We start from the raw sequence: 17,135 nt of genomic DNA on the forward strand, positions 1-17,135 counted from the left end.
AAGTAGGTCGGTGTTTTTCAACCTTTTTGGAGCCAAGACACATTTCTTGCGTTGAAAACATGCGGAGGCACACCACCAGCAGAAACTATTCAGAAACTAAACTCAGTTGACAGTAAAAAGTGGTTGTTGGATACGACTTTAAAGGCCTCCTGAAAGCCACTACTAGCGACCACGCAGTCTGATAGTTTATATATCAATGATGACATCTTAACATTGCAACACATGCCAATACGGCCGGGTTAACTTATAAAGTGACATTTTAAACTTCCCGGGAAATATCCGGCTGAAACGTCGCGGTATGATGACGTATGCACGTGACGAAGTCAGAGTAACGGAAGTTATGGTACCCCGTAGAATCCTTTACAAAAAGCTCTGTTTTCATTTCATAATTCCACAGTATTCTGGACATCTTTTGCAATTTGTTTAATGAACAATGAAGGCTGCAAAGAAGACAGTTGTAGGTGGGATCGGTGTATTAGCAGCGGACTACAGCAACACAACCAGGAGGACTTTGTTGGAGCGCTAGCCGCGCTAGCCGCCGACCTCACCTTGACTTCCTACGTCTCCGGGCCGCCAAACGCATCGGGTGAAGTCCTTCGTCCTTCCGCCGATCGCTGGAACGCAGGTGAGCACGGGTGTTGATGAGTAGATGAGGGCTGGCTGGCGTAGGTGGAGAGCTAATGTGCAGTCCCGTTGCTAAGTTAGCTTCAATGGCGTCGTTAGCACAGCATTGTTAACCTTCGCCAGCCTGGAAAGCATTAACCGTGTATTTACATGTCCACGGTTTAATAGTATTGTTGATTTTCTATCTATCCTTCCAGTCAGGGGTTTATTTTTTTTGTTTCTATATGCAATTAAAGCACGATGCTATCATGTTAGCTCGTAGCTAAAGCGTTTCGCCGATGTATTGTCGTGGAGATAAAAGGCACTTTAAATGTCCATTTCGCGTTCTGGACTCTCATTTTCAAGAGGATATAGTATCCCAGGTGCTTTAAAATACAAATCCGTGATCCACAATAGAAAAAGGAGAGAGTGTGGAATCCAATGAGCCAGCTTGTACCTAAGTTACGGTCAGAGCGGAAAAAAAACATGTATTTCACTGCATTCTAGTCCGTCACTCTAACGTTCCTCATCCACAAATCTTTCATCCTCGCTCAAATTAATGGGGTAATGGTCCGAATAGCTCTAGCTGCGTTGAAAACAATAGGAAAATATGAGGGAGTGAACAACTGACAACGTCACGCTACTTCCGGTAGGGGCAAGGTTTTTTTTTTATCAGAGACCAAAAGTTGCGAACTTTATCGACGTTGTTCTATACTAAATCCTTTCAGCAAAAATATGTCAATATCGCAAAATGATCAAGTATGACACATAGAATGGATCTGCTATTCCCGTTTAAATAAAAAAATGTCATTTCAGTAGGCCTTTAAAGCATAACCAAGCATGCATGACTATAGCTCTTGTCTCAAAGTAGGTGTACTGTCACCACCTGTCACATCACACCCTGACTTATTTGGACTTTTTTGTGTTCTACTTCTTGTCTTGCGCTCCTATTTAGGTGGCTTTCCTGTAGCGGTTTCATGTCTTCCTTTGAGCGATATTTCCCGCATCTACTTAGTTTTAGCAATCATGAATATTTCAGTTGTTTTTAATCCTTCTTTGTGGGGACATTGTTGATTGTCACGTCATGTTCGGATGTACTTTGTGGACGCCGTCTTTGCTCCACAGTAAGTCTTTGCTGTCGTCCAGCATTCTGTTTTTGTTGACTTTGTAGCCAGTTCAGTTTTAGTTTGGTTCTGCATAGCCTTCCCTATGCTTCAATGCCTTTTCTCAGGGGCACTCACCTTTTGTTTATTTTTGGTTTAAGCATTAGACACCTTTTTACCTGCACCCTGCCTCCCGCTGTTTCCCACATCTACAAAGTAATTAGCTACCTGCTGCCACCTACTGATATGGAAGAGTATTACACGGTTACTCTGCCGACACTCAACAACAACACATCATTTGCAGACTATAATTACTGCTTTGCAAAACATATTTTTAAGCCAAATAGGTGAAATAAGATCATCTCCCACGGCACACTAGTGTGCCACGGCACAGTGGTTGAAAACACTGAAGTAGAGAATGTAAACAAGTCCAAAAAGTGCATACTAATTTCCTGTTAGCATACTTTGCAGCAGGCTACAGGTGGATTAGGTCCAAGTTTTATCCAAAGTTAGTATTTTCCATCCAATGTTCATTAAAAGGACAACATGATGCACCCCTGTCCTCTTGGGGGCGACGCAACATGACAACCACCTAATGTAAGGGCGCGTGCAAAGCCTGTAGCTTTCATTTTTAAGTGAACTTTTCCCATTTTCTAATGAGCCTATCGAGTCCGACTGTGGAGAAATATGATGACTTCAAAGCACTTCACCCTAAATTCAAGCATTTTTCAAACTCTGAAAACAAAATGAGAAAATCCAAGCTTTTGCAACACCCGCACAAACTTTTTTAGTTGTCCCAGTGATATATTTTTGGAAAAGTCAGACTTACACGTCAGCGACGGTTGTGGGAATGTTCTCCTCCACCCATTTGAGATCTTCATCCTGGTTTGAAGAGACAGAAAGGTGTGAAAGAAGGAGAGTCCACATTTGGCTATTTGTACAAAGAACAGGAGCTAAAGCCATCACACAGACCTCCTACTATCTAAGAGTCATACTACAGGACAGTAACAAATACATATGACTCATACTACAGGACAGTATCAAAGACACATGACTCATACTACAGGACAGTATCAAAGACACATGACTCATACTACAGGACAGTATCAAAGACATATGACTCATACTACAGGACAGTATCAAAGACACATGACTCATACTACAGGACAGTATCAAAGACACATGACTCATACTACAGGACAGTATCAAAGACACATGACTCATACTACAGGACAGTATCAAAGACACATGACTCATACTACAGGACAGTATCAAAGACATATGACTCATACTACAGGACAGTATCAAAGACACATGACTCATACTACAGGACAGTATCAAAGACATATGACTCATACTACAGGACAGTATCAAAGACACATGACTCATACTACAGGACAGTATCAAAGACACATGACTCATACTACAGGACAGTATCAAAGACATATGACTCATACTACAGGACAGTTTCAAAGACACATGCCTCATACTACAGGACAGTATCAAAGACATATGACTCATACTACAGGACAGTATCAAAGACATATGACTCATACTACAGGACAGTATCAAAGACAGTTGACTCATACTACAGGACAGTATCAAAGACATATGACTCATACTACAGGACAGTATCAAAGACACATGCCTCATACTACAGGACAGTATCAAAGACATATGACTCATACTACAGGACGGTATCAAAGACAGTTGACTCATACTACAGGACGGTATCAAAGACAGTTGACTCATACTACAGGACAGTATCAAAGACATATGACTCATACTACAGGACGGTATCAAAGACAGTTGACTCATACTACAGGACAGTATCAAAGACAGTTGACTCATACTACAGGACAGTATCAAAGACAGTTGACTCATACTACAGGACAGTATCAAAGACAGTTGACTCATACTACAGGACAGTATCAAAGACAGTTGACTCATACTACAGGACAGTAACAAAGACAGTTGACTCATACTACAGGACAGTATCAAAGACAGTTGACTCATACTACAGGACAGTATCAAAGACATATGACTCATACTACAGGACGGTATCAAAGACAGTTGACTCATACTGCAGGACAGTATCAAAGACAGTTGACTCATACTACAGGACAGTATCAAAGACAGTTGACTCATACTACAGGACAGTATCAAAGACAGTTGACTCATACTACAGGACAGTATCAAAGACAGTTGACTCATACTACAGGACAGTATCAAAGACATACTTCAGCATTGTCCACACCTTTAAGTCAGGTCATTCTAAAACCTTCATTCTAGCCTGATTTAGCCATTCCTTTACCACTTTTGACGTCATTGTCCTGTTGGCACACCCAACAAGACCCAACCTCCGGGCTGATGATTTTAGCTTGTCCTGAACAATTTGGAGCTAAACCTCCTTTTTCATTGTCCCATTTAAAGCAGCAGTTCCATTGGCAGCAAAACAGGCCCAGAGCATAATACTACCACCACCATGCTTGACGGTAGGATTGGTGTTCCTGGGATTCAAGGCTTCACCTTTTCCCCTCCAAACATATTGCTGGGTATTGTGGCCAAACAGCTCCATTGTTGTGCCATCTGACATCACATGGACAAAGATAAGAACTTCTGCAGGAAAGTTCTGTGGTCAGAAGAAACAAAAATGGAGCTGTTTGGCCACGACTGTACAGTATATATTTTTTCTCAATGAACTCTATGTATATTTGTTCCTCGTAAAAAATCCCAAAAATATGAAAGCTGCGAGCAGCATTAAACGGGCCCTCTGCACCGCGGCGTTCATGCGAGTCGACAGGCACGTATGACGCATGCGGCCACATCCTTCCCGATGCCCACCACCAAACATTTCAGGAAGATGGGAGCATGTGTAAGGAACAGGGTTGTACGGTATACTGGTACATTAGTATAGTACTGTTGCGTTGACCAGCATTCCTCCAATGGGGAATTCAAATTGCTAGTCTCTCCCAGATTCTTTTTATGGCAATACGCTGATGTTTATATTCAATCTCCGGGCAATAGTTGGTATTTTGTAGTTTATTCTCAAAGCTTAGAGGACAAACCTGAGACCAACCCAGCACCCAAGCGTTCCCTAGCCCGGTCCAGATCGGTCTAGCTCGGTCTCCCCTCAAACCCCCGGAAGTCCCGTGATCTTCCCTCTGTCCCCCGCCTGCTGTTTCCCCAGTCTAGCTGTGCTCCTTATCTTAGGAATGTAATGGCAGTCTCAACAAAGAGAATAAACAGCGCTCTGACTCTAACCAAGGACACTCGAATCCAAGCACTTTGTACCACACGAGACATTAGCTGATGTAAATATGACTATAGGAGTTTTTAGAAAGAAGTAACAATTAAATATGGATATGATTCTGATCTGCTTCCAACAGTACCTAGGGGTGTAACGGTACGTGTATTTGTATTGAACCGTTTCAGTACGGGGGTTCCGGTTTAGTTCGGAGGTGTACCGAACGAGTTTCCACACGGACATATTAAGTAGCGTAACGCAGGTTGTGTAAACAATGCACACCGAGGCACAACACACGGCATGCTAGCAGCTAACGGGCTAGGATAGACTGACCATACGTCCTCTTTTCACCGGACATGTCCTCTTTTGCGGAGCTGTCAGGGCAGAGTTTCTTAAATGCCTCAAATGTCCGGCATTTGGAGTTAGGGTTGCGTGTATTTTCAATGTACGTTCAGGGTTAAGAAGGGGTTAAAAACAAAACAAACGGCAGCATTGGTGAGGGAGGGGCAGAGACAGAGAGAGAGAGAGTTATGATAAACGTGCATGCGTCGCCAGGCTCTGCTTTTTATCCATAGATTTATCACATTTAATTTTGTATTATCTATAGCAGGGGTGTCAAAAGTGTGCCCCGGAGGCCATTTGCAGCTAATGTTTTAAAGGCCCACGGCACATTCTAAAAATACTATTCAAATGAACAAAAACATAAACAAAAGTGAAATAAAAAAGCTTAAAGGTTAAATGTCATTTAGAAAAAGTTGCAATGTTGACTAATAAAACAGCTGTTTTTTTTTCTTTCAAACTGTCATTGCTCAAAACATAATATTGAATCAAAATCAATGTTATTATGAATTATTGACCTATCCAAGGCTCCCATTACTTTACATCAAATATTACACTAACAAAAATATTTTTGGTGGAAGATTTTGCAAATTTGGTAAATAAATAACCCCAAATTTTATATTTTGTTGTTTTCTTACTGTACCGAAAATGAACCGAACCGTGACCTCTAAACCGAGGTACGTACCGAACCCAAATTTCTGTGTACCCGTTACACCCCTAATAGTACCGCAATACTAATGAATCATACACGGTACTATACCACCTCTACAAAGTATCGGTCATCACGTCATGTCATGCAGATGAGCATGGTTGTTTCACATATCATCCCTGTAGCACCATGGCTATACACACTGTACATGCTATACATGCTATACATGATACACATGCTATACATGATACACATGCTATACATGCTATACATGCTATACATGATACACATGCTATACATGATACACATGCTATATATGCTATAATGCTATACATGATACACATGCTATACATGATACACATGCTATATATGCTATAATGCTATACATGATACACATGCTATACATGCTATAATGCTATAATGCTATACATGCTATACATGCTATAATGCTATACATGCTATAATGCTATACATGCTATAATGCTATACATGCTATACATGCTTCCCTACACAGCGCAGCACCCCGCACTCTTAAGTTTGGATGTATTCAAACAGAACTGGCTACAAAGTAAACAAAAACACAATGCTGGACTTCCTGTTTGTTTTCAGGTATATATGTTCCTGAGACTTTTATGTGCGTCTGGTAGGAGGGGCTCATTTCTTTCAATTTTTAAAAAGGTGGCGCTAGAGAGTCAATTTGAACATTTCACCTTTGGGACCCCAAATATATGACATTTTACACCACACCTGACGTGCCTGCAAAAATATGAGGACTTTCCGCCCGTGTTAAAGGCCTGGAGAAGGCGTCCAAACGTAGAGAATCATTGAGTTGACATCAAATACAAGTGTAGGTGGGGAGAGAGAAAGGTGAATAAAGTAGAGTAATTACCTCTTTGCTCAGCAGCTTCTGGGATCCGTTTGCATCTGGCTTGGAACCTCTCATCTTCATGCCCTCTGTCAAAGGTCACACACAACACCACATCAACACACATCTGGGAGTGAACAACACAACACCACATCAACACACATCTGGGAGTGAACTACACAACATCAACACACATCTGGGAGTGAACAACACAACATCAACACACATCTGGGAGTGAACAACACATGGCTACACATCTGGGAGTGAACAACACATGGCTACACATCTGGGAGTGAACAACACAACACATGGCTCACATCTGGGAGTGAACAACACATGGCTACACATCTGGGAGTGAACAACACAACACCACCGAGGACGACAAGCTTGGCCCCAAAATGTCTGACTGTTGTCTAAGGTTTGATCTTCTCAGCAAGAAGCAGAGGCCCCTGGAGCACATTGTTGGCCCTCCAGCAAGTAACACCACCTGGAGCACATTGTTGGCCCTCCAGCAAGTAACACCACCTGGAGCACATTGTTGGCCCTCCGGCAAGTAACACCACCTCAGACAGAGACTGGGGTTTTAACTTTTGATGTTCAACTTCAAGATGGACGTGACACAAGGAAGAGATATTCTTTTATAAAGTTGCCTTTTTCCCCCCAATTGTCTTCAACATGGGAAACATGCACATTTCTAATTGCTTGCACATTTACTTGTGACTTTGTACAGACACAAGAAGGACAGGAAATAATACAATATTTTTGTTGGTGACTTAGTTTTCCTTCATTTGTGCATATTTTTCATGCAATGCTAATTTAGTCCCAAAGGTTATGTGTGAGGTTCCTGAGCTGTGTGAAAAGGGGGCAGTGGCATCTGTCGGCTGTGTGAAAAGGGGTCAGTGGCGTCTGTCGGCTGTGTGAAAAGGGGTCAGTGGCGTCTGTCGGCTGTGTGAAAAGGGGGCAGTGGCGTCTGTCGGCTGTGTGAAAAGGGGGCAGTGGCGTCTGTCGGCTGTGTGAAAAGGGGGCAGTGGCGTCTGTCGGCTGTGTGAAAAGGGGATAGTGGCGTCTGTCGGCTGTGTGAAAAGGGGACAGTGGCGTCTGTCGGCTGTGTGAAAAGGGGACAGTGGCGTCTGTCGGCTGTGTGAAAAGGGGGCAGTGGCGTCTGTCGGCTGTGTGAAAAGGGGACAGTGGCTTCTGTCGGCTGTGTGAAAAGGGGGCAGTGGCGTCTGTCGGCTGTGTGAAAAGGGGACAGTGGCGTCTGTCGGCTGTGTGAAAAGGGGACAGTGGCTTCTGTCGGCTGTGTGAAAAGGGGACAGTGGCTTCTGTCGGCTGTGTGAAAAGGGGACAGTGGCTTCTGTCGGCTGTGTGAAAAGGGGACAGTGGCGTCTGTCGGCTGTGTGAAAAGGGGGCAGTGGCGTCTGTCGGCTGTGTTAAAAGGGGACAGTGGCGTCTGTCGGCTGTGTGAAAAGGGGACAGTGGCGTCTGTCGGCTGTGTGAAAAGGGGACAGTGGCTTCTGTCGGCTGTGTGAAAAGGGGACAGTGGCTTCTGTCGGCTGTGTGAAAAGGGGACAGTGGCGTCTGTCGGCTGTGTGAAAAGGGGGCAGTGGCGTCTGTCGGCTGTGTGAAAAGGGGACAGTGGCGTCTGTCGGCTGTGTGAAAAGGGGGCAGTGGCTTCTGTCGGCTGTGTGAAAAGGGGGCAGTGGCGTCTGTCGGCTGTGTGAAAAGGGGGCAGTGGCGTCTGTCGGCTGTGTTAAAAGGGGACAGTGGCGTCTGTCGGCTGTGTGAAAAGGGGACAGTGGCGTCTGTCGGCTGTGTGAAAAGGGGACAGTGGCTTCTGTCGGCTGTGTGAAAAGGGGACAGTGGCTTCTGTCGGCTGTGTGAAAAGGGGACAGTGGCGTCTGTCGGCTGTGTGAAAAGGGGGCAGTGGCGTCTGTCGGCTTTGTGAAAAGGGGGCAGTGGCGTCTGTCGGCTGTGTTAAAAGGGGACAGTGGCGTCTGTCGGCTGTGTGAAAAGGGGACAGTGGCGTCTGTCGGCTGTGTGAAAAGGGGACAGTGGCTTCTGTCGGCTGTGTGAAAAGGGGACAGTGGCGTCTGTCGGCTGTGTGAAAAGGGGACAGTGGCGTCTGTCGGCTGTGTGAAAAGGGGGCAGTGGCGTCTGTCGGCTGTGTGAAAAGGGGACAGTGGCGTCTGTCGGCTGTGTGAAAAGGGGACAGTGGCGTCTGTCGGCTGTGTGAAAAGGGGACAGTGGCGTCTGTCGGCTGTGTGAAAAGGGGACAGTGGCGTCTGTCGGCTGTGTGAAAAGGGGACAGTGGCGTCTGTCGGCTGTGTGAAAAGGGGACAGTGGCGTCTGTCGGCTGTGTGAAAAGGGGACAGTGGCATCTGTCGGCTGTGTGAAAAGGGGACAGTGGCGTCTGTCGGCTGTGTGAAAAGGGGACAGTGGCGTCTGTCGGCTGTGTGAAAAGGGGACAGTGGCGTCTGTCGGCTGTGTGAAAAGGGGACAGTGGCGTCTGTCGGCTGTGTGAAAAGGGGACAGTGGCGTCTGTCGGCTGTGTGAAAAGGGGACAGTGGCGTCTGTCGGCTGTGTGAAAAGGGGACAGTGGCGTCTGTCGGCTGTGTGAAAAGGGGACAGTGGCGTCTGTCGGCTGTGTGAAAAGGGGACAGTGGCGTCTGTCGGCTGTGTGAAAAGGGGACAGTGGCGTCTGTCGGCTGTGTGAAAAGGGGACAGTGGCGTCTGTCGGCTGTGTGAAAAGGGGACAGTGGCGTCTGTCGGCTGTGTGAAAAGGGGACTGTGGCGTCTGTCGGCTGTGTGAAAAGGGGACAGTGGCGTCTGTCGGCTGTGTGAAAAGGGGACAGTGGCGTCTGTCGGCTGTGTGAAAAGGGGGCAGTGGCGCCTGTCGGCTGTGTGAAAAGGGGGCGGTGGCGTCTGTCGGCTGTGTGAAAAGGGGACAGTGGCTTCTGTCGGCTGTGTGAAAAGGGGACAGTGGCTTCTGTCGGCTGTGTGAAAAGGGGACAGTGGCGTCTGTCGGCTGTGTGAAAAGGGGACAGTGGCGTCTGTCGGCTGTGTGAAAAGGGGGCAGTGGCGTCTGTCGGCTGTGTGAAAAGGGGGCAGTGGCGTCTGTCGGCTGTGTGAAAAGGGGACAGTGGCGTCTGTCGGCTGTGTGAAAAGGGGACAGTGGCGTCTGTCGGCTGTGTGAAAAGGGGACAGTGGCGTCTGTCGGCTGTGTGAAAAGGGGACAGTGGCGTCTGTCGGCTGTGTGAAAAGGGGGCAGTGGCGTCTGTCGGCTGTGTGAAAAGGGGACAGTGGCGTCTGTCGGCTGTGTGAAAAGGGGACAGTGGCGTCTGTCGGCTGTGTGAAAAGGGGACAGTGGCGTCTGTCGTCTGTGTGAAAAGGGGACAGTGGCGTCTGTCGGCTGTGTGAAAAGGGGGCAGTGGCGTCTGTCGGCTGTGTGAAAAGGGGACAGTGGCGTCTGTCGGCTGTGTGAAAAGGGGGCAGTGGCGTCTGTCGGCTGTGTGAAAAGGGGGCAGTGGCGTCTGTCGGCTGTGTTAAAAGGGGACAGTGGCGTCTGTCGGCTGTGTGAAAAGGGGACAGTGGCGTCTGTCGGCTGTGTGAAAAGGGGACAGTGGCGTCTGTCGGCTGTGTGAAAAGGGGACTGTGGCGTCTGTCGGCTGTGTGAAAAGGGGACAGTGGCGTCTGTCGGCTGTGTGAAAAGGGGACAGTGGCGTCTGTCGGCTGTGTGAAAAGGGGACGGTGGCGTCTGTCGGCTGTGTGAAAAGGGGGCGGTGGCGTCTGTCGGCTGTGTGAAAAGGGGGCATTGGCGTCTGTCGGCTGTGTGAAAAGGGGACGGTGGCGTCTGTCGGCTGTGTGAAAAGGGGGCGGTGGCGTCTGTCGGCTGTGTGAAAAGGGGGCGGTGGCGTCTGTCGGCTGTGTGAAAAGGGGGCGGTGGCGTCTGTCGGCTGTGTGAAAAGGGGACGGTGGCGTCTGTCGGCTGTGTGAAAAGGGGACGGTGGCGTCTGTCGGCTGTGTGAAAAGGGGGCGGTGGCGTCTGTCGGCTGTGTGAAAAGGGGGCGGTGGCGTCTGTCGGCTGTGTGAAAAGGGGGCGGTGGCGTCTGTCGGCTGTGTGAAAAGGGGGCGGTGGCGTCTGTCGGCTGTGTGAAAAGGGGGCGGTGGCGTCTGTCGGCTGTGTGAAAAGGGGGCGGTGGCGTCTGTCGGCTGTGTGAAAAGGGGGCGGTGGCGTCTGTCGGCTGTGTGAAAAGGGGACAGTGGCGTCTGTCGGCTGTGTGAAAAGGGGACAGTGGCGTCTGTCGGCTGTGTGAAAAGGGGACAGTGGCGTCTGTCGGCTGTGTGAAAAGGGGACAGTGGCGTCTGTCGGCTGTGTGAAAAGGGGACAGTGGCGTCTGTCGGCTGTGTGAAAAGGGGACAGTGGTGTCTGTCGGCTGGTTAGACTCAATTCAAATTGCTGCTTTGGCCAAGGTCATCCTGCATCGTCCTCATTACAATATTTTATATTCTTATGGAACCAAACAGCCACTATAATTATGTTCCATTGCTTTTATTTTGAAGCTTATTTTGTAACAAACACCATGCACATGTTTTAATACCGTCCAACTAGACTGTGGTGTTTCCTTTTACTCACTCAGGTTCTGATGAGTCACTTGCTGAAGTGAATGGAGTACTTGAATCACTCAAGTCACAAAGAGCATGCACCGAATCTCACACATGCGCAACCAATTCCTGAATGTCACACTTGAGCCTGGATCGAGCACTCTTTAGTCAGTAAAACTTGAGTCCTCATCAACCCGTGAATCAGTGGAACTTGATTCTTCATCAGCCTGTGAATCAATAACTCGCTTCTTTAACCTGTGAAACACTATTCCTCATCAACCCGTGAAACTTGATTCTTCATCAACACCATGAATCAGTAAAACTTGAGTCCTCATCAACCCGTGAATCAGTGGAACTAGATTCTTCATCAGCCTGTGAATCAATGACTCGATTCTTCATGAACTTGTGAATCAGTAAAACCCAGTTCCTTGTCAACCCGTGAATCAGCAAAATTCAATTAGTCATCAGCCAGTGAATCAATAACTCGCTTCTTTATTAACCCGTGAATCAGTGAAACGCTATTCCTCGTCAACCCGTGAAACTTGATTCTTCATCAACACCATGAATCAGTAAAACTATATTCCATGTCAACCCGTGAATCAGCAAATCTGAGTCTTCTTTAAGCCGTAAAATCAGTGGAACTTGATTCTTCACCAACCCGTGGATAAGTAAAACTCCATTCCATGTCAACCCTTGAATCAGTAAGTTTGAGTCTTCAATAACCCATGAATCAGTTGAACTTTATTCTGTGAATCAGTGGAACTTGATTCTTCATCAAGCCATGAATCAGTGAAACTTTAGTCTTCATCAACCTGTGAATCATTAAAACCTTATTCCTTGACAACCTGTGAATCAGTGGAACTTAATTCTTCATCAACCCATGAATCAGTGGAACTTTAGTCTTCATCAGCCTGTGAATCAGTGGAACTTAATTCTTCATCAACCCATGAATCAGTGGAACTTTAGTCTTCATCAGCCTGTGAATCATTAAAACCTGATTCCTTCTCAACCTGTGAATCAGTGAAACGTAATTTTTTATCAACCCGTGAATCATACAAACCCTATTCCTTGTCAACCTGTGAAACTCTATTCCTCGTCAATCTGTGAAGACATGAAACTTGATCTTTGTCAACCCGAAACTCAGTGAAACTTGGTTCTTCATCAACTTGTAAATCAGTCTAATTTAATTCTTCATCAACCCGTGAATCAGTAAAACGTGATTCTTCATCAACACGTGAATCAGTAAAACCCGATCCTTCATCAACACGTGAATCAGTAAAACTCGATTCTTCATCAACCCGTGAATCAGTAAAACTTGATCTTCAGCAACTTGTGAATCAGTAAAACTTGATCTTCATCAACTCGTGAATCAGTAAAACTTGATTCTTCATCAACCCGTGAATCAGTAAAACCCGATTCTTCATCAACACGTGAATCAGTAAAACTCGATTCTTCATCAACCCGTGAATCAGTAAAACTTGATCTTTATCAACTCGTGAATCAGTAAAACTTGATCTTCATCAACTCGTGAATCAGTAAAACTTGATCTTCATCAACCCTTGAATCAGTAAAACTTGATTCTTCATCAACTCGTGAATCAGAAAAACTCGATTCTTCATCAACTCGTGAATCAGTAAAACTCGATTCTTCATCAACCCGTGAATCAGTAAAACTTGATCTTCATCAACCCATGAATCAGTAAAACTTAATCTTCATCAACCCGTGAATCAGTAAAACATGATCTTCCTCAACTCGTGAATCAGTAAAACTTGATCTTCATCAACCCGTGAATCAGTAAAACTCAATTCTTCCTCAACTCGTGAATCAGTAAAACCAGATCCTTCATCAACCCGTAAATCAGTAAAAATTGATTCTTCATCAACCCGTGAATCAGTAAAACCCGATCCTTCATCAACACGTGAATCAGTAAAACTTGATTCTTCATCAACCCGTGAATCAGTAAAACCTGATCCTTCATCAACACGTGAATCAGTAAAACTTGATTCTTTATCAACCCGTGAATCAGTAAAACTTGATCTTCAGCAACCCGTGAATCAGTAAAACTTTATCTTCATCAACCCGTGAATCAGTAAAACTCGATCCTTCATCAACTCGTGAATCAGTAAAACTCGATTCTTCATCAACCCTTGAGTCAGTGAAATGTGAGTCTTTGTGAGTCAGTGAAGCTCGGACAGGAAGGAGAAAGGAAAAGGTTTGGCGTAATGTTTAGCATACTTTACATTTCACAAAGACGCTAAAAGTGTGATGTACAAAAACCGAGGTAGCACTGTAGTTACGTTGTGTCATGGCGTTCCCCGATAATGACAAAGGTGATAATACTACAACACACGTCAACATATACGCAACATTTTTTAAAGGACCTCAAATTTAATGTATAGAAAAAAGGAAAAAAGGTTGTGGCCATAAACCGAGAAGTTGGTCAACTGTGACATTCAATTTCTACCAGGAAGCCCTCCAGTGAAGAAGACGTGACAAAACTAGGGATGTCCGATAATGGCTTTTTGCCGATATCCGATATGCCGATATTGTCCAACTCTTTAATTACCGATACAGATATCAACCGATATATACAGTCGTGGAATTAACACATTATTATGCCTAATTTGGACAACCAGGTATGGTGAAGATAAGGTACTTTTTTAAAAAATGAATAAAATAAAATAAGATAAATAAATTAAAATCATTTTCTTGAATAAAAAAGAAAGTAAAACAATATAAAATCAGTTACATAGAAACTAGTAATGAATGAAAATTTGTAAAATTAACTGTTAAAGGTTAGTACTATTAGTGGAGCAGCAGCACGCACAATCATGTGTGCTTACGGACTGTATCCCTTGCAGACTGTATTGATATATATTGATATATAATGTAGGAAGCAGAATATCAATAACAGAAAGAAACAACCCTTTTGTGTGAATGAGGAGGGAGGTTTTTTGGGTTGGTGCATTAATTGTAAGTGTATCTTGTGTTTTTTATGTGGATTTAATAAAAAAACAAAAAAAAACCCCAAAAAACGATAGTGATAATAAAAAAAACGATACCGATAATTTCCGATATTACATTTTAACGCATTTATTGGCCGATAATATCGGTCTGCCGATATTATCGGACATCTCTAGACAAAACCCTCGTTTGCTCACGGCAATTTATACTTGAGGATTATGATGATCATCTAACTGGGGAGTGCAAGTCTGGTGCTGAAAGACATATACATCCCAAAACGTCAGCATCACAGTGAGAGCAGACAGTAAGCGATTGTTTCATTATGTTAGTCGTCCTTGTTTAGCACTTAGCAATACTGCTACTTGATGATTTGTGTTTCAGTATCATTGGAACTGCTTCTAAAACTTGTAGCTCATCCTCCCTATATTCAGGCTCAAAAACTTACGGTTCTAGACCATCATTTGTCCCAAAGTATTTGTTGTTGTCTCTCATGAAGTCTGCCATGATTAGCAGCAGTTGTTATTCGCTAGATGATGCTATGCTAACTAGCCAGCTTTACAAACACGTGACCAGCAATGCAGTGCGGCACTTAAGCAAGAGGACCAGCGTAGTAGTAGCTGCATATTGAAGGAGGTTTACATAATTCACCTTGTTATTGCTAGACACTTCCGGTCACACGGGTTTTCACAAACACATTTCCAATCTTGCGTGTTGCTGCGCCGAGAAGCTACAGGTGTATAGATGCTGCTCGACTGCTGATATGAAAACAAAGTCAGAGTCATTAAAAGAATTAGCGCCCTCTTTTGACTCGCCTCCTGCGACTACCGTCCTGACACGCTACAATATTCCATTACAAAAATAACGGCACAAAAATGTATGTTTAAAAACACGGCACATTTCACATGACTGCAAATTAGAAGGCATGAAAAAAGAAAGTCATACGTCTTCTTGTCTCACCGTACGTTAGGATTGTGAATAATGGGCCACTTTCCCCTTCATGTGAGGTCCATGATATTATTTATTTATGCCACTTTTCTTGTGGCATTTCCAAACAGATGGTACCCATTTGACACTAAGAAAATGGACCTAGGCCAGGCCCAGGCAATTATTTTGACTCGGGGGGGGGCACATTTAGAGAAAAATGTGTCTGGGGGCCAAAAGCCAAAAGCAGTGAAGTTGTCACGTCGTGTAAATGCTAAATAAAAACAGAATACAACAAATCCTTTTCAACTTATATTCAATTGATTAGACTGCAAAGACAAGATAGTTCATGTTCACACTGAGAAACTTTGCTATTTTATGCAAAAAATCATGAAGTTAGAATGTAATGGCAGCAACACATGTCGAAAAAGGCATTTTTACCAGTGTGTTACATGGCCTTTCCTTTTAACAACACTCAGTAAAGGTTTGGGAAGTGAGGAGACACATTTTTGAAGTGGAATTATTTCCCATTCTTGCTTGATGTACAGCTTAAGTTGTTCAACAGTCTCCCTTCTCATATTTTAGCCTGCACACATTTTCAATGTCTGGACTACAGGCAGGCCAGTCTAGTACCCACACTCTTTTACTATGAAGCCACGTTGATGTAACACCTGGCTTGGCGTCGTCTTGCTGAAATAAGCAGGGGCGTCCATGATAACAACATATGTTGCTCCAAAAGCTGTATGTACCTTTCAGCATTAATGGTGCCTTCACAGATGTGTAAGTTACCCATGTCTTGGCCACTAATACACCCCCATACCATCACACACTAATACACCCCCATACCATCACACACTAATACACCCCCATACCATCACACACTAATCACTAATACACCCCCATACCATCACACACTAATACACCCCCATACCATCACACACTAATACACCCCCATACCATCACACACTAATACAACCCCATACCATCACACACTAATCACTAATACACCCCCATACCACCACACACTAATACACCCCCATACCATCACACACTAATACACCCCCATACCATCACACACTAATACACCCCCATACCACCACACACTAATACACCCCCATACCACCACACACTAATACACCCCCATACCATCACACACTAATACACCCCCATACCATCACACACTAATACACCCCCATACCATCACACATGCTGCCTTTTACACTTTCACCCTAGAACAGTCCGGATGGTTCTTTTCCTCTTTGGTCCCCGGTTACCAAAAACATTTTGAACCTTGGACTCGTCAGACCACAGAAGACTTTTCCACTTTGCATCAGTCCATCTTAGATGAGCTCGGTTTCTGGGTGTTGTTGATAAATGGCTTTGGCTTTGCATAGTAGAGTTTTAACTTGCACTTACAGATGTAGCGACCGACTGTAGTTACTGACAGTGGTTTTCTGAAGTGTCCCTGAGCCCGTGTGGTGATATCCTTTACACACTGATGTGGCTTTTTGATGCAGTAGCGCCTGAGGGATCCAAGGTGTGTAATATCATGGCTTACCTGCAGTGATTTCTCCACATTCTCTCAACCTTTTGATGATATTACGGAGCGTAGATGGTGAAATACCTAAATTCCTTGTTGAGAAATGTTGTTGTTCAACAATTTGCTCAGGCATTTGTTGACAAAGTGGTGACCCTCGCCCCGTCCTTGTTTGTGAACGACTGGAAGCTGCCTTTATACCCAATCATGGCACCCACCTGTTCCCAATTAGCCTGTTCACCTGTGGGATGTTCCAAATAAGTCTTTGATGAGCATTCCTCAACTTTCTCACTCTTTTTTGCCAC

General features: G+C 44.8%; 1 protein-coding gene across 1 annotated transcript in view; it reads right to left on the reverse strand.

The window, feature by feature from the left end:
- Positions 1 to 17,135, reverse strand: part of LOC133641130 (transmembrane protein 87A-like) — a 53,156-nt gene that overhangs the window by 473 nt on the left and 35,548 nt on the right. The window contains exons 16-17 of the mRNA XM_062035013.1: positions 6,831 to 6,895; positions 2,536 to 2,588 (exon numbers count right to left, since the gene is read on the reverse strand). Coding sequence (XP_061890997.1) covers positions 2,536 to 2,588; positions 6,831 to 6,895 — 118 coding nt within the window. The remainder of the gene's footprint in view (positions 1 to 2,535; positions 2,589 to 6,830; positions 6,896 to 17,135) is intronic.

This window comes from Entelurus aequoreus, linkage group LG23 (genome assembly GCF_033978785.1).
Source record: "Entelurus aequoreus isolate RoL-2023_Sb linkage group LG23, RoL_Eaeq_v1.1, whole genome shotgun sequence".
NCBI lineage: Eukaryota > Metazoa > Chordata > Actinopteri > Syngnathiformes > Syngnathidae > Entelurus > Entelurus aequoreus.